The 21,835-nt window shown below is 39.9% G+C and overlaps 1 protein-coding gene across 1 annotated transcript in view; it reads right to left on the bottom strand.

The window, feature by feature from the left end:
- NIPA1 (NIPA magnesium transporter 1) overlaps positions 1-21,835 on the bottom strand; it is a 115,647-nt gene that overhangs the window by 75,330 nt on the left and 18,482 nt on the right. Inside the window, exons 2-3 of the mRNA XM_037016462.2 lie at positions 3,204-3,251; positions 2,146-2,236 (exon numbers count right to left, since the gene is read on the bottom strand). Coding sequence (XP_036872357.1) covers positions 2,146-2,236; positions 3,204-3,251 — 139 coding nt within the window. The remainder of the gene's footprint in view (positions 1-2,145; positions 2,237-3,203; positions 3,252-21,835) is intronic.

The following is a 21,835-nucleotide window of genomic DNA, read 5'->3' as shown; positions in this document are numbered from 1 at the left end:
AGTCCCCTGGCTGGTCCATTCAGGTCTTTGATATCTCATCGCGTCACCTCCTTAATCTGCAGGTCAGAGACAGGGAGGAGGCTGACAAATAGTGGTTCTCAACTGAGGGTGATTTGCTCCTCCTGGAGACATATGCCATGTTCAGATACACTTTGGGAAGAAGACACTACTGTACCTGGCTGATGGAGGCCAGGGGTGCTGCTAAACAACCCATGGTGGGTGCACAGGTCAGCCCCCACCACACAGAATGACTGGCCCCAAGTGTCAAAATTACAGAGATTGAGAAACACTGATATAGAGAAAGCAACTGATGGGGTACACAGGATAAAATGTCAATAGGTGCATCTTGATGAGGGGTACATGGGGTGTTATTTCAATTATTTTTAATCTTGTAATGTTTGGAAATTATTTCCAAAGAAAAAGTTTTTAAAAACTCTTTTAAAAGTACCATGTTGTGATGATTACTTTATCATACATTAAACCATTGCAGAGAAAAGTAGATCTATTTGGGGGCTCTCTATTTCAGCATATAGACTTTTTTCCTCCAGTGGCAAATTCTTTTCATTTCCATTCGTGTATGATTCTAGCAACTAAATCCCATTATCAAGAATAGAACTACTTTAAAAAAACAGAATGAAAATACATATATGCACATTTTTATATCTTTACTTTTTCCAATTTGTTTTAGTTTTCCTCCCACCCTGAGTTGAAGGCAGCCTTTTTACCCATAATACAATCTCACATACTTCTTAGGGTAACACATCCTGAAGAGTTGGAGCAGTGAACATTTTTGATCAGGTGACTGAATTATCAAAGTCCATGAGAATAGGTCTTTGGAAATTAACTAGGCAAGGCATATCAATATATGCACACTAAATGTGCAAAGTGCAAAGATCACAGGGCCAGATTGTTTATTTGTCATATCATTTTTCAGTGGAATGAGTCAGAGAATAAGGCTGGGCTGGAAAGCTAGAGTAGTGATTCCCCAACAATGAGTATCACTCAATGTGATCCAAGCTTTTCAGAAACATCTAACATGCAAAGTGACATCAAGCCACATGTGATATTAGTCTTATGTTTGGATAGGAATAATATGCTACAAACACATTTTCAAAGGTTCACCTGTGGAAGACATATTTGTACTTTTTAGGCCACAGAATCTAAAACCATAGGTGACCTTAAAGCACAAAATTAAACACATCCATCCCAGACACAGGTCTCTCCAGGATTTGGGTGTCTGTCTGAAATACAGCAGAATATCAATGTATAAATGAATTAGAAACTTGGATTTTATTTCTCTTCTATCTTATTTCCATTTATTAATGATTTCTTCAAAGGTAAAATAGAATATAAACATGTTCATGGGAGTATGTGTGTTGAGCTACTGAATAAATGGCTCATAAAATCACTTTTGCAGCTAATCCAAGTATCACAAAAAGACTCCATTTGGCTGACAAATGTGGCTGACAGCCTTTACACTCCTCCCTTTTTCCCTTTGCCCCACATCTGGGCAACCTGATAAGGGCACCTCAGGCCCTGGTGTCCTTAGTCCCTTGATGCTGGCAGAAATTTCAAACCATGCCAGCCTCAGCCAGAACATGGGAACCTCCATCTGGCTACTTCCTGACTACAGTAAAAACCTGAGGCACTGCCTCTCTATTGTTTTATGCCAGACCAAACCGAAGCCTTTCCACCAGGGGGATCCACTTACTGTTGACTGTTGAGTCATAAATCCTATTTCATATCTGTTGGTGCCCACGTGTCATTCCTTCCAACCTCCATAATTTCCCAGAGTGTTGTGGGAGACTATGCTGTGTCCAGCCGGTGATGCTAGTAAAACACCGACTGCCTAGTTCTGCTTAATGATCCCTCAGAATCACTTGCCAAGGCTCCAGGAAGTCTTCCAGGACAAAGACCAGGCAAGTGATGGCTTTACATTCATGATATCTACGAATAAGTTAGGATTTGAAATACACTAAAGTTTATGAGAAAGGTTAATAATTCACACAACTAAATTTGAAGGGATAAAATTAAAGCATAAGAATATTGCCTTTATTATTTGAATAAAAACATTTTAAATGAAAAGTTTTTTTTTAATATATCTAAACTTTGCATTAAAAACCAAAACAGAATCCCAACTCTCACCCAAATGGCACTCCGAGGGCGCCCAGTGGAGTCACCAGGACTGTGGGGACCGCCGTGTAAGCCAGGAAGTTCCCAATCTGGCCAACAGCCACTGTCAAGAGAATCACAAGGCTATCACTTGCAGTTATGCAGCTCTCTTTTAGCAGTCATCAGAGTTGAATTTGAAAGGGCTACTGAAAGGGCTACTTCTTTTCCATTACTTGTGAGGGAGCAAATGTAGGGCATCATTTGCATATTTAAGGGTCCTGATGGCAGAGGAGCAGGCCCCACATGTTGCTGGCCCTAAATGTCAGGGAGTAGTTTCAGCCCTCTGCGGGAATTCCCAAGCTTACAGCAGCAATTGCTAGTGGGCGCAATGCAGTGTATTTCCACCGTCTCCTTAACACATCCTTGTTTTAAGATGAATCATGCTATTTCCCATGTCACCTGGGACCTACCCCAGTGCAGACCGTTGGGCCCCAGTGATACACCTGCTGGAACATCAAGTAGAAGCAGTATTCCCTGCAGGAGATTGCACCAGAGGGCTGCTCGAAATGGAGTTTAGAGATAAGCTCTTCAGTGAAAGAAAATCACATCTGCCTAACGGAACAGGTGCTACAAAAAAAACCCATAATATGTCTGAAGTTTCTAATACAACTTTTCCTTATAAGTTCTAAACTCTAATTTTTAGTTTGTTTTTAAATGGCTTCTGCGCAAGACCTCTTTTGTATCACAGCACATAGTCTGGTGTGTAAGGCTGAGGGAAGAAACTCTCTTTTGTAAAATGAATTCTGTTCAGCCAAAAAAGAAATTTCACCAAATGCCAGCAGCCTGACTACAGATGAGTAAGCAGGAGCCAGTTAATTTCTTTACACCCAGTCCCTGACCTGGACTAAATTCAGTGCTAACCACAGGCTGCAGGGGCCTCTGCCCCCTCCCTCCCCAACCTCCCACCCTCCTAGTGCTCCTTGCAAAGAACACAGTAGAACTAATCTCACCCTTTCCAGACCTACCAGAGAAATGACTGATCTTAAGAATGAGAGAGGCCCAAGCCCTCCACGGAGCAAGGTACTACTTACTTGCGATTGTGCCTGCCCACCACACGATGTCTGTTAAATAGGAGGTGCCTACAAAAGAGTGAGACGAAAACATCAGGAAAGTATGAAGCAAGAGGTTTACAAGCTTTTTACCAAGAAAAATGGATTTTTACGTGAAAACTGAAATTGAAATGAATGAATGTCCCTATTCACCCAATAAAAAAAAAAGTTTTAGTCTATAAATAGCAACATAAGTGTGGGGAAAATGGAACTTTCTGACCAGGATTCCCACCTGGCATTAACAATGCCCACTGTGTGTATAACAAGAGCATGTTTGCAGTCACGGGATTGCTGGTCCAGGGTATGGGTGGAGAGGACACCCACTGCCCCTCTCCACCCCTCCATTCCTGGTACGTAATTGGTCAGGCATCTGCCAGTCACCAGGGACCCACAGGGTTCCTCCCAGTGCAGGAGGTGAGGGGCTGTGAGAGTGGCCAGAGAGAGGGCTCTGGAGCTGTGCAGACAGGGTCCGGAATGGCGTGAGTGCAGAGAGACTGAGGCCTATGACGCGCAGGACTAAGCCGGTGCTGGATGCAGAACCTGTAGCCGGCCTGGGGAGCACATTCGAGCCAACCGTGTGTACCGAGCAGCCTGTGACCGCAGTGGGAATAAATGTGATAACCCCTTTCCCTCCCAACTTTCTGCCCGGCCTTCCTTTGCAATCATCAAATTCATAGAGAACTTGCCCCAGGCAGGAACCCCCTCCTCCTGGAACTGCGCGAGAAACCAGCAACAGTGGCAAAACAAAGACATTTTTCAACCAATACAAGCTGACCCAGGCAAGAAATGGAAGCTTCACAATTTTTTTTTTTTGGCTCAACAGGCCATCACCCAGAGACACAAATATTCCTTGGGATGAGGTTTTATGTTGATTTCAAATGAGATTTGTCCCCCAAAGTCTAGTTCTCTTGTGCATGCACTACAACTCATTGATGTGATAATTTTACTAGTACAAGGTTTAGTGATGTGCTGCTAAACAGGTTACTCAACTTTTAAACACTTCTTATACAGCATTTTCCAACCATGTGGGAAGCAGACACACTCACTTGATGTTTTGATATCTCACACAGTCCTTGTTTTCTCTTGGTTACCCACCACGCCCAACGCACGGGTAGGTACAGTGAGCAGATGCCCAGGCCTCCCGACACAGCAGATCCTTCTGCCAGCCTTCGAGACACACATTTGTCCTATTTCAGGTCTATCAAAGTACAACAGTGGCTTTCTACCTCAGATTAAAGTACCTAATTCTAATTGGATGTTTTAATTCTCAGCAATTCAGTATAATGAACACAGATAGCTGGCTTGATGGAGGAGCAGACCTATACAATAAGCACTTAAGAAAAATTAAATGACAAGGTAGGAGGAATGGTCAATTTAGTATATCACCATTTGGCAACATTACAATAAAACCTTATTTAGGCAAGAATCATCAATGGAGATTGATCAGATGAAAGTTTGCTAAAGAACAGTATTGTCCCATAAGTTTCCATGGATCACCTCCACTGCTTTTTGACCAATCATAAAGGGCAAAGCTATCTTCACAGTATTCCACAAACCCTGACAGACACCACCTTACCATGTGCTCACAGTGAGTGTCCGCCCTTGGACAGAAGCACCTGAGGACACAGCGTCATACCTGAGGTGCTCCTGCCAACGTGCATCACGTGCATCTAACCAGGAGGACACTGGGAGACAGCCTATGAACAAGCTGCCTGTGCTCTTCAAAACTGGCAAGGTCATGAATACAAAGAAAAGCTAAGTAACTATTACAGATGAAAGGAAACTAAAGGGCATGGTGACTACATGCAGCACATGATGCAAATGGAAAAAAGGCTGTTACAAAGGGCAGGACTGATGCAACTGAAAAAACCTGAATATAGACTATTGTAGAAAAACATTAACAAAACTATTTTCTTCCTAAATGAGAATGTGACTTATGGTTCACTTTCTGGCTAGGAGAAGCCCACAGTCATGTGGCCAGAGGATAGCACTTAGGCAGAAATGACACCTATGTACACACGGACCTGCCTGGAGGTCTGTGAACACCCGGGGAAGGAGGCTGACAACTGGGCTCCCCTCAGTGCAGTGCCTCTGGGAATAGGCATGTCCCTTGTGGGGTCCGGTAGCCCTGCCTCTGTGACCTTACACCGGGGAGCATGAGGCTTGTAAGGCTGGGCAGCTGTGGCCTCATCGGCTGCAGCTCTGTCTCTGCTGCCAGGCTCCAGCACACAAAAACCCATGCTGGATATTTAAGAAAGAAAGGTAATGAAGTCCACTTCCAGAATGCTGGTCTGAGGAATACCATGGACCAGCTCCCCAGTGAAACAACCATGACTGGGGAACAGAGTATTTAAAAATGTTTCTGAAGTCTCTGGAAATTATCCTAAAAGCACACAGCAAATAAAGAAATATCTACTCAAGAAAACCTCCTAAATTTCAGTAAGAACAGTGAGTCTTTAGCACATGAGTTAAGACCCCCTCCTTCTCTCCCCAACTGCAGTTCAGCTTAACAGAAGGTCCTCTTCCAGGCGCTGTTACCAAGAAGATGGGGTTTGCTCTCCCCTGAGCTCTCAATCATGAGGAAGAACAAGTCTCCAGCATTTCTTATTCCCCCCACATTGAAGAGGCTAAATTCTGGTTAGGCTATTCAAAAGTTGGGGACTCCATTCCTCCACCCACCCCCTACCCAGAAACTCTACCCCAAGCACTATAGGCCCCAATCGTCTTGTCCCAAGCTTGACGGTAGGGTACAGGTCACATGCTGGGAGAGGCAAGCACAGATCAGAGGACACCAACGCTTAACAAATACACCCTATGATTTTAACTGGGCAAGACTGTGAAGCAGTTTATGCATCCCTGCATTTGTCTAAAACAACAGAGCAACCAAACAGAAATAAGTACAGCCTAACAGCTGGGTGTGATATCCAATGAGGCAGACAACCGAGCAATCAGGGAAAGACAAGGTAAAGATAGCCCAGCTAAAACCACTGTTAACACGGGTAAAGGTGCACATACCCAAGGCTGCTTCTCTGAGGACTGTTATCACAGGCTTCATACCACAGGGGAAATAGACCTTACCAAAATGCTCCAGCCAAAAACCTAAACAAATAAACAATCAAACAGCAATCCACAGCAAAGGGGTAGGCAGTCAGTACCCAGAGTTGCTACCATACATAACCTAAAATGTCCAGATATCAATATAAAATGAGATAACAACAAAAACCAACTCAAAAATGGGCAAAAGCCTTAAATAGACATTGCTCCAAACAAGATATGTAATTGGCCAATAATCACATGGAAAGATACTCAACATCACTGACCGTTAGGGAAATGCAAATCAAAATCATAATGAGATATCCCTTCAAAACCAATAAGATGGATACTATTTTAAAAAACAACAGAAAACAAGTGTTGGTAAGGATGTGGACAAATTGGAGCCCCTGTGCATTGCCAATAAAAATGAAAAATGGTATAGCCCAGTAGGAAACAGAATGGCAGTTTCTCAAAAAGTTAAATACAGGATTACCACATGATCCAGCAATTCCATTCCAAAACCCAAAAGAACTGACAGCAAAAATTTAAATATATATTTGCACACCTACATTCACAACACCATTATTCATGATAGCCAAAAGCTGGAAACAACCCAATTGTCTATTAACAGATGAATGGATTTATTTTAAAAAAGGTAAAATACCATACACTTGTTCCTTTTTGTTACACATGAAACAGCAGTAAACAGTACAAGCAGTACTTTTATTCAGCCTTAAAAAGGATTTTTCTTTAATTTAAATATAGTTGATATATAATATTATATTGGTTTCAGGGTATACAACATAGTGACTCGACAATTATATACACCACTAAAAATTCAACAGAGTAATGTAGTTAACATCTGTCATCCTTCAAAGACATTACAATATTGTTGATTATATTCCCCATGTTGTACTTTCATCCCTGTAACCAATTATTTTATAATTGGGAGTTAATAGCACTTAATCTTCTTCACCTATTTCACCCATCCCCCTAATCCCTTCCCAATGGCAACCACCAAATGGCTCTCTGTGTTTATGAATCCATTTCTGCTTTGTTTTTATGTCTGTTTGTTTATTTAGAGTCCACATATAAGAGAAATCATATGGTATTTGTCTTTCTCTGCCTGGCTTAATTCACTTAGCATAATATCCTTTAGTTCCACAAATGTTGTAAATGGCAAGATTTCATTCATTTTTATGGCTGAGGAAGACTCCTACATATATATATATATATATATATATATATATATATATATATATATATATATACACATATATCATCCACTCATCTATGGATGGACACTTAGGATGCTTCCATAGCCTCACTCTTGTACATAATGCTGCAATAAACATAGGGATATATACATTTTTTCAAAAACTATTTTTGTTTCCTTCAGGTAAGTACCCAGACGTGAAATTATTTGGTTATATAATATTTGTTTTTAATTTGAGAAACCTCCACGCTGTTGTCCATAGTGGTTGCACCCATTTACACTTCCACCAGCAGTACATGAGGCTTCCTTTTTCTCTACAGCCTCATCGACCCTTATTTCTTGTCTTGTTGACTGGTGAGAGGTGATAACCTCTTTTGTTGTTTTGCTTTGCATTTTCCTGATAATTAGTGATGCTGAGCATCTTTCCATTTGTCTATTGGCCATTTGTATGTCTTCCTGGGAAAAATATCTGTTCAGGTCCTCTGCCCATTTTTTAATCAGATGACTTATTTTTTTTAGTGTTGACTTGGATGAGTGCTTTATGTATGTTGGACATTAACCCCTTATTGGACATATTGTTTGCAAATATATTCCCATTCAGTAGGTTGCTTTTCCATTTTGTTGATGGATTCCTTTGCTAAACAGGAGATTTTTAGTTAGATGTACTGCTAGTTGTTTATTTTTGCTCATTTCCATTGCCTGGAGAGAAATAACCAGAAGAAAATTACTAGTGCTGATGTCCAAAAGTTTACTGCCTATGCTTTCTTTAAGCAGTTTTATGACTTCAGGTATTATATTTAGGGTTTTAATGCACTTTGAGTCTATTTTTGTGTATGATGTAAGATACGGTCAACTTTCACTCTTTTGAATGTAGGTGTCCGGTTTTCCCAACACTGTTTTTGAAAATACTATCTTTTCCCCAGTGCATATTGTCCTGTCCACTATATCATATCTTAACAGACTACATAAGTGTGCACTTATTTCTGAGCTCTCTATTCTCTTCCATTGATCTATCTGTTTATTTTGGTGTCAGTACTATACTGTTTTGATTACTGTACCTTGGTAGTATCGTTTGAAATCAGGTCACGTTATAACACCATCTTTGTTCTTTTTCCTTAAGATGGCTTTGGCTATTCGGGGTCTTTGTACGAGCCTGAATACACATTTTAGGATTTTTCATTCTAATTCTGTGAAAAATACCATCAGTATTTTGATAGAAATTGCACTGAACCTGTAGGTTGCTTTGGATGGTATGGTCATTTTGACAATGTTAACTCTTCCAATCCATGGGCACATGATATCTTTCCATTTATTAATGAAAAAAGACTGAAATTCTGCTAAAATGCTACAACATAGAGGAGCCTTGGAGACAAAGAATGCTATGTGAAATAAGCAAGTCAAAAATGGAGAAATATTATATAAATATACTTATATGAGATACCTACAGAAAGAATGTGCAACCTAGAATAATCACAGTAATAGAGAGAGAATATACTACAGTGATTACCAGGGCTTAAAGTGGGAATATGAAGTTGTTATCATTATTATTTTTTATTTTTGTATCATAAATGTACAATTACATGAAGAACTTTATGGTTATTACACTCCCCCCATTATCAAGTCACCACAACATACCTCATTACACTCACTGTCCATTAGCGCAGAAAGATGCTATAGAATCACCAGTTGTCTACTCTGTTATACTGCCTTCCCTGTGCCAATGCCACCACCACCGTCCCACCCCATACATTATGCGTGCAAATCGTACTGCCCCTTTTTCCCACTTATCCCTCGCTTCCCACCCATCCTCCCCAGTCTCTTTCCCTTTGGTAACTGTTAATCCATTCTTGAGTTCTGTGAGTCTGCTATTGTTTTGCTACTTGAGTTTTTGTCTTTGTTCTTATACTCCACAAATGAGTGAAATCATTTGATACTTTTCTTTCTCCACCTGGCTTATTGCACTGACCGTAATACCCTCAATCTCCATCCATGTTGTTGCAAATTGTAGGATTTGTTTTCTTATGACTCAAAAATATTTGACTGTGTATATGTACCACATCTTCTTTATCCATTCATCTACTGATGGACACTTAGGTTGCTTTCATTTCTTGGCTATTGTAAATAACGCTGTGATAAACACAGGGGTGCATATGTCTTTTTCAAACTGGAGTGCTGCATTCTTAGGGTAAATTCCTACAAGTGGAATTCCTGGGTCAAACGGTATTTCTATTTTGAGCTTTTTGAGGAACCTCCATGCTCCTTTCCACAATGGTTGAACTAATTTCCATTCTCACCAGCAGTGTAGGAGAGTAACCCTTTCTCAACAACCTTGCCAACATTTGTTGTTGTTTGTCTTTTGGATGATGGAGATCCTTACTGGTGTGAGGTGATATCCCATTGTGGTTTTAATTTGCACTTCTCCATTTATTGGCGATGTGGAGCATATTTTCATGTGTCTGTTGGCCACTTGAATTTCTTCTTTGGAGAACTGTCTGTTCAGCTCCTCTGCCCATTTTTTAATTGAATTATTTGCTTTTTATTTGTTGAGGTGCATGAGCTCTTTATATATTTTGGATGTCAACCCTTTATCCGATACGTCATTTCTGAATATATTCTCCCATACTGTAGGATACCTTTTTGTTCTATTGATGATGTCCTTTGCTGTACAGAAGCTTTTCAGCTTGATATAGTCCAACTTGTTCATTTTTGCTTTGGATTCCCTTGCCTGGGGAAATATGTTCGTGAAGAAGTTGCTCAGGTTTATGTCCAAGAAATTTCTGCTTACTTTTTTTTCCTAGAGTTTTATGGATTCATAACTTACATTCAGGTCCTTGATCCACTTTGAATTTGCTTTTGTATATGGGGTTAGACAATGATCCAGTTTCATTCTCTTACATGTAGCTGTCCAGTTTAGCAAACACCAACTGTTGAAGAGGCTATCATTCTCCATGGCTCCTTTATCGTATATTAATTGACCATACATGTTTGCGTTAATATCTGGAGTCTCTATTCTGTTCCATTGGTCTGTGGCTCTGTTTGTGTGCCAGTACCAAATTGTCTTGATTATTGTGGCTTTGTAGTAGAGCTGGAAGTTGGGGAGCGAGATCCCCACCATTTTATTCTTTCTTCTCAAGACTGCTTTGCCTATTCCAGGTCTTTGGTGGTTCCTTTGAATTTTAGAACTATTTGTTCCAGTTCACTGAAGAATGTTGTTGGTAATTTGATAAGGATTCCACGGAATCTGTATATTGCTTTGGGCAGGACAGTCATTTTGACGATATTAATTCTTCCTAGCCAAGAGCATGGGATGAGTTTCCATTTGTTAGTGTCCTCTTTAATTTCTCTTAAGAGTGTCTTATAGTTTTCAGGGTATAGGTCTTTCACTTCCTTGGTTAGGTTTATTCGTAGTGATTTTATAATTTTTGACACAATTGTGAATGGAGGTGTTTTCCTGATTTCTCTTCCTATTAGTTCATTGTTAGTTAATAGAAAGCCACAGATTTCTGTTCGTTACTCTCATATCCTGCAACTTTGCTGAATTCCGATATTAGTTCTAGTCGTTTTGGAGTGGAGTATTTAGGGTTTTTTATCTCCAATATCATGTCATCTGCAAATAGTGACATTCTGACTTCTTCTTTACCAATCTGGATTCCTTGTATTTCTTTGTTTCGTCTTATTGCCGTGGCTAGGACTGCAATAGTATGTCAAATAACAGTGGGGAGAGTGGGCATCCGTCTTGTTCCCGATATCAGAGGAAAAGCTTACAGCTTCTCACTGTTCAGTATTATGTTTTTTTATCATGAATGGATGTTGAATTTTGTTGAATGTTTTTAAGCATCTATGGTGATGATCATGTGGTTTTTGTCCTTTCCGTTTATGTGGTGGATGATGTTGATGGATTTTCAAATGTTGTACCATCCTTGCATCCCTGGGATGAATCCCACTTGGTCATGGTGTACGATCCTTTTGTTATATTTTTGAATTCTGTTTGCTAATATTTTATTGAGTATTTTTGCATCTATGTTCATCAGGGATATTGATCTGTAATTTTCTTTTCTGCTAGGGTCTTTGCCTGGTTTTGGTATTAGGGTGATGTTGGCTTCATAGAATGTGTTTGGCAGTATTCCCTCCTCTTCTATTTTTTGGAAAACTTTAAGGAGAATGGGTTGGGTATTATGTCTTCTCTGTATGTCTGATAAAATTCAGTAGTAAATCAATCTGGCCCAGGGTTTCTGTTCTTGGGTAGTTTTTGGATTACCACTTCAATTTCTTTGCTGGTAATTTGTTGGTTTAGTTTCTCCGTTTCTTCCTTGGTCAGTCTTGGAAAGTTTTATTTTTCTAGGAAGTTGTCCATTTCTTCTAGGTTTTCCAGCTTGTTAGCATATAGGTTTTCATAGTATGCTCTAATAATTTTTGTATTTCTGTGGAGTCCGTTGTGGTTTTTCCTTTCTCATTTCTGATTATGTTGATTCTCTTTTTCTCTTAATAAGTCTGGCTAGAGGCTTATCTATTTTGTTTATTTTCTCAAAGAACCCGCTCGTGGTTTCATTGATTTTTTTCTTTTGTTTTATTCTTCTTAATTTTATTTATTTCTTCTCTGATCTTTATTATGCCCCTCCTTCTGCTGACTTTAGGCCTCATTTGTTCTTCTTTTTCCAATTTCAATAATTGTGACATTAGACTATTCATTTGGGATTGCTCTTCTTACTTTAAAAATGCCTGAATTGCTATCTATATACTTTCCTCTTAAGACTGCTTTCGCTGTGTCTCACAGAAGTTGGGGCTTTGTGTTGTTGTTATTTGTCTCCATATATTGCTTGATCTCTAGTTTAATTTTGTCGGTGATCATTATTATTTAGGAGCATGTTGTTAAGCCTCCATGTGTTTGTAAGCCTTTTTGCTTTCTTTGTAAATTTAGTTCTAGTTTTATACCTTTGTGGTCTGAAAAGTTGGTTGGTAGAATTTCAATCTTTTACAATTTGCTTAGGCTCTTTTTGTGGCCCAGTATATGGACTATTCTGGAGAATGTTCCATGTGCACTTGGGAAGAATGTGTATCCTGTTGGTTTTAGTTGTACAGATCTACAGATGTCTATTAGGTCCATCTGTTCTACTGTGTTGTTCAGTGCCTCTGTGTCCTTGCTTATTTTGTCTGGTGGATCTATCCTTTGGAGTGAGTGGTGTGTTGAAGTCTCCTAAAATGAATGCATTACATTCTATATCCTCCTTTAGTTCTGTTAGTATTTGTTTCACATATCCTGGTGCTCCTGTGTTGGAGCATATTTATAATGGTTATGTCCTCTTGTTGGACTGACCCCTTTATTGTTACGTATTGTCCTTCTTGATCTATTGTTACTTTCTTTGCTTTGAAGTCTATTTTGTCTGATACTAGTACTGCAACACCTGCTTTTTTATCCCTGTTGTTTGCATGAAATATCTTTTTCCATCCCTTGACTTTTAGTCTGTGCATGTCTTTGGGTTTGAGGTGAGTCTCTTGTAAGCAGCATATAGATGGGTCTTGTTTTTTTATCCATTCTGTTAATCTGCATCTTCTGATTGGTGCATTCAGTCCATTTACATTTAGAGTGACTATTGAAAGATACATACTTATTGCCATTGCAGCCTTTAGATTCATGGTTACCAAAGGTTCAAGGTTAGCTTCTTTAGTCTAATCTTACCATCTAACTTAACTTGCTTATTGAGCTATTATACACACAGTCTGATGATTCTTTGATTCTCTCCCTTCTTATTATTCCTCCTCCATTCATTATATGTTAGGTGTTTTATTTTGTGCTCTTTTGTGTTTCCTTTAACTGCTTTTGTGGGTAGTTGATTTTATTTGTTGCCTTTAGTTAGTATTTGGTTAGTCTGCTTTCTTTGCTGTAATTTTATTTTCTCTGGTGACATGTATTTAATTTAGGAGTGCTTCCACCTAGAGCAGTCCCTCTAAAATACCCTGCAGAGGTGGTTTGTGAGAGGCAAATTCCCTCAACTTTTGCTTGTCTGGGAATTGTTTAATCCCTCCTTCAAATTTAAATGATAATCGTGCTGGATACAGAATCCTTGCTTCAAGGCCCTTCTGTTTCATTGCAGTAGATGTATCATGCCATTCCCCTCTGGCCTGTAAGGTTTCTGTTAAGAAGTCTGATGGTAGCCTGATGGGTTTTCCTTTGTAGGTGATCATTTTTCTCTCTCTTGCTGCCTTTAATACCCTGTCCTTGTCTTTGATCTTTGCCATTTCAATTATTATATGTCTTGTTGTTGTCCTCCTTGGTTCCCTTGTGTTGGGAGATCTGTGGGCTTCCACGGTCTGGGAGACTACTTCCTTTCCCAGCTTGTGGAATTTTTCAGTATTTCTTCAAGGACACTTTCTATCCCTTTCTCTCTCTTCTTCTTCTGGTACCCCTGTTATGCGAATACTGTTCCATTTGGATTGGTCACAGTTTTCTTAATATTCTTTCATTTCTAGAGATCATTTTATCTCTCTGTGCCTCAGCTTCTCTGTACTCCTGTTCTCTGATTTCCATTCCATTAACAGTCTCTTGCACCTTGACCAGTCTACTCTTAAGTCCTTCCCTTGATTGTTTCATTTCTGTTATCTCCCTGCAGACTTCATCCCTTAGCTCTTGCATATTTCTCTGCAGCTCCATAAGCATGGTTAATTTCTATTTTGAATTATTTTTCAGGAAAATTGGTTATATCAATCTCATCAGGCACTCTCTCTGGTGTTTGAGTAATTTTGGACTGGACCAGGTTCTTCTGCCTTCTCATGCTGATAGAAGTGATCACTGGCAAGTGCCGCATGTGTCAACTAGGAAAACAAAGTCCCTTTCTGCTTGCTGGTCAGCTTGCCCTTCTCCGCTGCCTTTGCTGGTTACCGGCACACAGGGAGCAATCTCTGAGTTAATCCCCTGAGCTGCCTTGAGTGGGGCAGCCCTTGGGATGGTCTAGGGCACTGCTGGGGGTCACAGGCACGTGGCGTGTGTTCTCGTGTGAGAACCGTGCCCCTTCATGCCTTTGGAATTTGTGCTGACTTCCTCTGTGCTGGGCAGCTGCACACGGGGGTACCCTCCAGATATGGCCCAGTTACCTGTATGCTGGTGCTGGGTTGCTGTGGGTGGGGATGCTCCCTGGCTTGTCCGCAGCAATGGTGGGTCAGCCGGTTTTCTTGCAGTGCAGGTGGGGAAAAATGAACGGCAGGCTGCTTATCACTGTGAGGGGCTTTGGAGCTGCGTTGCCATGCAGGGGTTTAGGGCGCCTGAAGTTCCTTAAGATTCCCAGCCTGCTGGGCTGAGTGTGCCAGGACTATTTTGTCCACCTGTCAAACCCTTGTCCCTTTAAGACTTTTAAAGTGTCCACTGTCCTTTTGTCCCTGGGGAGCCGGCTGTGGGGACCAACTTGCAGACTCCGTCTTGGATTTTACTATTTGGTTTCTCTAATATCCAGTGTACCATGCAGTGTGCGTCTGTGCTCCCAGTGCAGATTACTGTAGCTGGGTGTTTAGCAGTCCTGTGCTTCCACTCCCTCCCTACTCTGACTCTTTTCCTCCCACCAGTGAGCTGGGGTCAGGGGAGTGCTCAGGTACTGCCAGGTCACAGCTTTGTATCTTACCCTTTTTATGAGATGCTGAGTTCTCGCAGATGTAGATGTAGCCTGGCTGTTGTACTGTATCTTCTAGTCTCTTTTAGGAATAATTGTATTGCTGTATTTTCAAAATGTATATGGTTTTAGGAGATTTCGGCTGCCACCATCTTGTGCCTCTAGGGAAATGTTTTAAATATTTTAATGATGTCATTTAATTGTATCATGTGTCATATTGGGGTCAGTTTCTATTGATTTTTTTTTCATCCTGATTAAAGAGTATATTTCCTTGCTTCTTCCATACATGGTTAAGTTTTGATTGGATGCTGGTATTGTTTCCTTTCTGTTTTATGTTACAAATATCATTTTTTTTAAAACCCCAATGGGGAGTTGGATTTTTGGTTTGGTTTTTTTTCCTACATTTGTTTAAATATGTTGGGGACTTTTTTGTGTGACACATTAAGTTACTCAAAAACAATTTGAAATCTTCCTTTTAAGGTTAGAGCAGGTCTTTGACAGCTTGTAGTCTAGTGCTAGTGTGGCTCCCGCAGAGGTAATGCTTTCATGAAGACTGACAAACGCTGTGTATTAGAAGACCTCCCACTGGCTGGTGGTAATAAACACTGTGCGTGGCCCTCTGTGAGCTCTGGGGACTGCTCAGTATTCCTTTGCAGTGGTTCTTTCCCCAGTCTTGGATGGTTTCTTTATACAAATGTGCAGATCAACACTGAGTCAAAAAGTTGAGGGGATCCTTCAACAGATCTCCCAGGCTCTCTCTGTGCAGCCCTCTCTTTCCTGGTATGCTGCCCTGAAAAAATCTGTTCATCTTTCCTGAACTTCAGCCTTGTTTCCTCAACTCAGCAAGACTGCTGGGCTCTGGGTCTGTCTTCTTTCTGGTACGTCCAGAGACTTGCTCTAAGCTCGAGCACGTATAAGTCTAAGTTCATTTGTTCTCTTTCTTTTACAAATCACTGTGTTGTCTGTTGTTCAGTGTCTCAGAATGATTGTTTCATAGAGTTTGTATGGTCTTATTTTTTACAATATGAGAGATAATCCCCATCCCTTTTATCTCATCATGTATGGAAGCAGATGTCCTCATTCTAAAGTCAGACTAACTTGAATGATATATAAAAAGCATTAAAATGGAGATAGTTTTCTTATTGTTTATCATTATAATGCATAATGAAAGTCTGATTGTATTATAACCTTTATACCAAATGGTTTTATCCATTCCAGAAATCTGCCTATTTATCATATGCCAGCAATTTTCTGTTACTGAACATTTAAAAAGAGAGTCAGTATTCCTGCTCTCAAAAAGCTCCTAGTAGAATGACGAAAGGTATTAATAAATGAACACCCACAAATAAAATAATCAATGATGAGTGCTGTAGAAAGAAGTAAAGTAAGGTGATATATGTGTCCATCAGCTTAGAGATTTCTGAAACATTGCTATTTTAGCTAAGATCTAAATAACAAGAAGGAATCTGTGTGCACCAAATAGAAAAAGAAGCATTCTAGAACATGGGAATAGCAAGCATAAACTCTAGTATGTGAATGAGGAAGATGGAGAAGACCAATGTGGCTGGAGAGTGTTGGGGAAAAGATAAAGTCACTGAGAGATGAGCTGAAGCCAAATCTATTCACTTTGGGAACAAAACTAAAGTGTGGATTTGTTCTAAGTGAGGCTGGGATGTAAAGCCATTGAGAGGCTTTAAGCAGGGGAGGAGAGGAGTTCATTCAACTCATTTATTGTATTTCTGTAGGTTCTCAGGAACTAAGAAAAAAATCTGCAAGTCATTTTCTCTGATTTTGTTAATTTATCTGATTTTAATAAGTATATTAAAAGTAAATTTTTAAATGTACACACCACGGTGGGAAAAAGAAGAAAGGAACTGAAAGTCATTTTAGGAAGGAGTATAAAAGACCAATGAACATTTGAAAGGATATTTAACTTTATCATTAAATAAATGAAAAACAGCAGAGTATTTTGAAGAGTGAAACATGACAAAACTCAGTATTAATAAGGTTCTGGAAACCTAGGGAAACTTTTTAGCTGACATATACATCTGAGCACCGTTTCTAACAGCATTTAAATATTTATCAAAATGTAAAATATCACACATCTACTGATCCAGCTACTATGGATAAAACCAAGAAAATAATCCTGCAAGTATATCAAGACTCATAAATGAGGAGAATGTATGGTTTTACCTCAGTGTGCTGTGTTAGTTTTGATGTCAGTGTTCTGATATCATCAGCCAAATAATTAAAATTTCCTTCTTTATGTTATGAAACATGTTAGTGACAAAGTAAAAACAACTGAAATGTTTATCGAGAGAAGGAAATGAAATCACTATGATTAAAATCAATGATATAGGTCTTTACTGACATTGTTGAAGGAAAAAAACAGGTTTAGAAAAATAGTGTATGTAGTACATTTACATAAAACTACATATGTTAGTTCCTAATGTCTCTAGTAGTAAAATAACTCAATATGGCTTGGCAAAAATGCATACATTAAATGTAACTTTTTTTTTTGCTTTCTCCCATTCCCCAATCTACAGACTTCCTGAAACACATGCACTATTTTGTAAACCATAATGTAAGATATTTATTCTCCATCAAGTCCACAATGGAAAATCAACAGTAAGTCTTTAAAAATCTACAGAGAGGTGGGGTGGAGCCAAGATGGCAGCGTGAGTAGAGCAATGGAAATCTCCTCCCAAAACCATATATATTTTTGAAAATACAACAAATACAACTCTTACTAAAAGAGAGACCAGAAGACACAGGACAGCAGCCAGCCTACATCCACACCTGCAAGAACCCAGTGCCTCATGAAGGGGGTAAGATAAAAGCCGCAGCCAGGAGGGACCCGAGCGCCTTTCACCCCAGCTCCCAGTGGGAGGAGAGGAGTCGGAGCGGGGAGGGAGAGGGAGCCCAGGACGGCTGAACACAAAGCTCCAGCCATCCACACCAGAGCGCAAACATACAATGTGTGGTGTGCTGGATACTAGGGAAATGCAACAGTAAAACCTACAAGTGGGTCCCCGCAGCCAGCGCCCCTGGGACAAAACAAACACAAGTGCTTTTTGAAAGTCTTAAATGGACAGGGACCCCACAGCTGGACAGAAGCGTCCCGGGACACTTAGACTAGCAGCTGGGAATCCCAGGGAACTACGGACGCCCTAACCACATAGGCGGCAGTGGGGCCTCGAGGAGCCTCACAGAGAAAAACAGCCCCCCCCGGCCATTTTCCCTCTGACATTGCTCCACCATCTTGGAGCAGCAGTCTGAGGCAGGCTACATGCACAGCAACCATGGAGCTAAACCCCACAGCGGACCGGCAAGATTCAGAGGCCCTGTCAGTGCACAGCTGCCCAGCAAACCCACAAGGGGTCACTGTTCTCCGGGAAGAGGAAGGCCACAACTAGCAAGAAGGGATGTTCTCCCTGCCAACACACGTGCCACCTCCCCACAACTACCTCTATCACCATGAAAAGACAGAAGAATTTGATCCAGACCAGACTAACAGAGACAACCCCTGAGAAGGAGATAGACCTAACCAATCTTCCTGAAAAAGAATTCAAAATAAAGGTCATAACCATGCTGATGGATCTACAGAGAAATATGCAAGAGCTAAGGAATGACGTCCGGAGGGAAATTGCAAAAATGAAACAATCTCAGGAAGGACTGAAGAGCAGACGGGATGAGGTGCAAGAGTCTGTTAATGGAGTAGAAATCAGAGAAAAGGAACCCAGAGAAACTGACGCAGAGAGAGATAAAATGATTACCAGGAATGAAACAATCTTAAGAGAACTGTGTGACTAACTGAAAAGGAACAATATTCGCATTATAGGGATAAGAGAAGAAGAGAGAGAAAAAGGGATAGAAAGTGTCTTTGAAGAAATAATTGCTTAAAACTTCCCCAAACTGGGGGTGGAAATAATCAATCAGAACACAGAAGTACACAGAACTCCCAACAGAAGGGACCCAAAGAGGACAACACTAAGACACATCACAATTAAAATGGCAAAGATCAAGGACAAGGACAGGGTATTAAAGGCAGCAAGAGAGAGAAAAATGATCACCTACAAAGGAAAACCCATCAGGCTACCATCAGACTTCTCAACAGAAACCCTACAGGCCAGAAGGGAATGGCATGATACATCTACTGCAATGAAACAGAAGGGCTTTGAACCAAGGATTCTGTATCCAGCACGATTATCATTTAAATATGAAGGAGGGATTCAACAATTCCCAGACAAGCAAAAGTTGAGGGAATTTGCCTCCCACAAACCACCTCTACAGGATGTTTTAGAGGGACTGCTCTAGATGGAAGCACTCCTAAGACTAAATACATGTCACCAGAGAAAATAAAATCACAGCAGAGCAACCAGATCAACCAAATACTAACTACAAGCAAAAAATAAAATCAACTACCAACAAAAGCAGTTAAAGGAAACACAAAAGAGCACAGAATAAAACACCCAACATATAAAGAATGGAGGAGGAGGAATAAGAAGGGAGAGAAATAAAGAATCATCACACAGTGTTTATAACACCTCAATAAGCGAGTTAAGTTAGACAGTAAGATACTAAAGAAGACAACTTTGAACATTTGGTAACCAAGAATCTAAAGCCTGCAATGGCAATAAGTACATATCTTTCAATAATCACCCTAAATGTAAATAGACTGAATGCACCAATTAAAAGTCACAGAGTTATAGAATGGACAAAAAAGCAAGACCCATTTATATGCTGCTTACAAGAGACTCACCTCAAACCCAAAGACATGCACAGACTAAAAGTCAAGGGATGAAAAAAGATATTTCATGCAAACAACAGGGATGAAAAAGCAGGTGTTATAGTACTAGCATCAGACAAAATAGACTTCAAAACAAAGGACATTAGATAATGATAAAGGGGTCAGTCCAACAAGAGGATATAACCATTATTAATATATATGCACCCAACACAGTAGCACCAGCATATGTGAAACAAATACTAACAGAACTAAAGGAGGAAATAGAATGCAATGCATTCATTTTAGGAAACTTCAACATGCCACTCACTCCAAAGGACAGATCCACCAGACAGAAAATAAGTAAGGACACAGAGGCACTGAACAACACAATAGAACAGATGCACCTTATAGACATCTATAGAATTCTACAACCAAAAGCAACAGGATACACATTCTTCTCAAGTGCACATGGAACATTCTCCAGAATAAACCGCATACTAGGCAACAAAAAGAGCCTCAATAAATTCAAAAAGATTGAAATTCTACCAACCAACTTCTCGGACCACAAAGGTATAAATCCAGAAATAAATTGTACACAGAAAGGAAAAAGGCTCACAAACACATGGAGACTTAACAACATCCTCCTAAGTAATCAATGGATCAATGACCAAATCAAAATAGAGATCAAGCAATACATGCAAACAAATGAAAACAACAACACAAACCCCCAACCTCGGTGGGATGCAGTGAAAGCAGTTCTAAGAGGAAAGTATATAGCAATCCAGGCATATTTAAAGAAGGAAGAACAATCCCAAATGAATAGTCTAACGTCACAACTATCGAAATTGGAAAAAGAAGAACAAATGAGGCCTAAAGTCAGCAGAAGGAGGGACATAATAAAGATCAGAGAAGAAATAAATAAAATTGAGAAAAACAAAACAATAGAAAAAATCAATGAAACCAAGAGCTGGTTCTTTGAGAAAATAAACAAAATAGATAAGCCTCTAGACAAATTTAATAAGAGAAAAAGAGAATCAACACACATCAACACAATCAGAAACGAGAAAGGAAAAATCATGACGGACCCCACAGAAATACAAAGAATTATTAAAGAATACAATGAAAACCTATATGCTAACAAGCTGGAAAACCTAGAAGAAATAGACAACTTCCTAGAAAAATACAACCTTCCAAGACCGACCAAGGAAGAAACAAGAAATTTAAACAAACCAATTGTGAGCAAAGAAATTGAAGTGGTAATCAAAAAACTACCCAAGAACAAAACTCCCGGGCCAGATGGATTTACCTCGGAATTTTATTAGACATACAGAGAAGAAATAATACCCATTCTCCTTAAAGTTTTCCAAAAAATAGAGGATGGAATACTCCCAAACTCGTTCTATGAAGCCAACATAACCCCAATACCAAAACCAGGCAAAGACCCCAACAAGAAAATTACAGACCAATATACCTGATGAACATAGATGCAAAAATACTCCACAAAATATAAGCAAACTGAATTCAAAAATACATCAAGACGATTATACACCATCACCAAGTGGGATTCATCCCAGGGAAGCAAGGATGGTACAACATTCGAAAATCCATCAACATCATCGATCACAGCAACAAAAAGAAGGACAAAAACCATGATATCTCCATAGATGCTTAAAAAGCATTTGAGAAAATTCAACATCCATTCATGATAACAACTCGCAACAAAATGGGTATAGAGGGCAAGAACCTCCACATAATTAAGGCCATATATGATAAACCCACAGCCAGCATTATACTGAACAACGAGAAGCTGAAAGCATTTCCTCTGAGATCGGGAACCAGACAGGGATGCCCACTCTCCCCACTGCTATTTAACATATTACTGGAGGTCCTAGCCATGGCAATCAGACAAAACAAAAAAATAGAAGGAATCCAGACTGGTAAAGAAGAAGTTAAACTGTCACTATTTGCAGATGATATGATACTGTACATTAAAAAACCCTAAAGACTCCACTCCAAAACTACTAGAACTGATATCAGA

Source organism: Manis javanica, chromosome 18 (assembly GCF_040802235.1).
Source record: "Manis javanica isolate MJ-LG chromosome 18, MJ_LKY, whole genome shotgun sequence".
Classification (NCBI taxonomy): Eukaryota; Metazoa; Chordata; class Mammalia; order Pholidota; family Manidae; genus Manis; species Manis javanica.
This window is presented reverse-complemented; position numbering and strand designations above follow the sequence as displayed.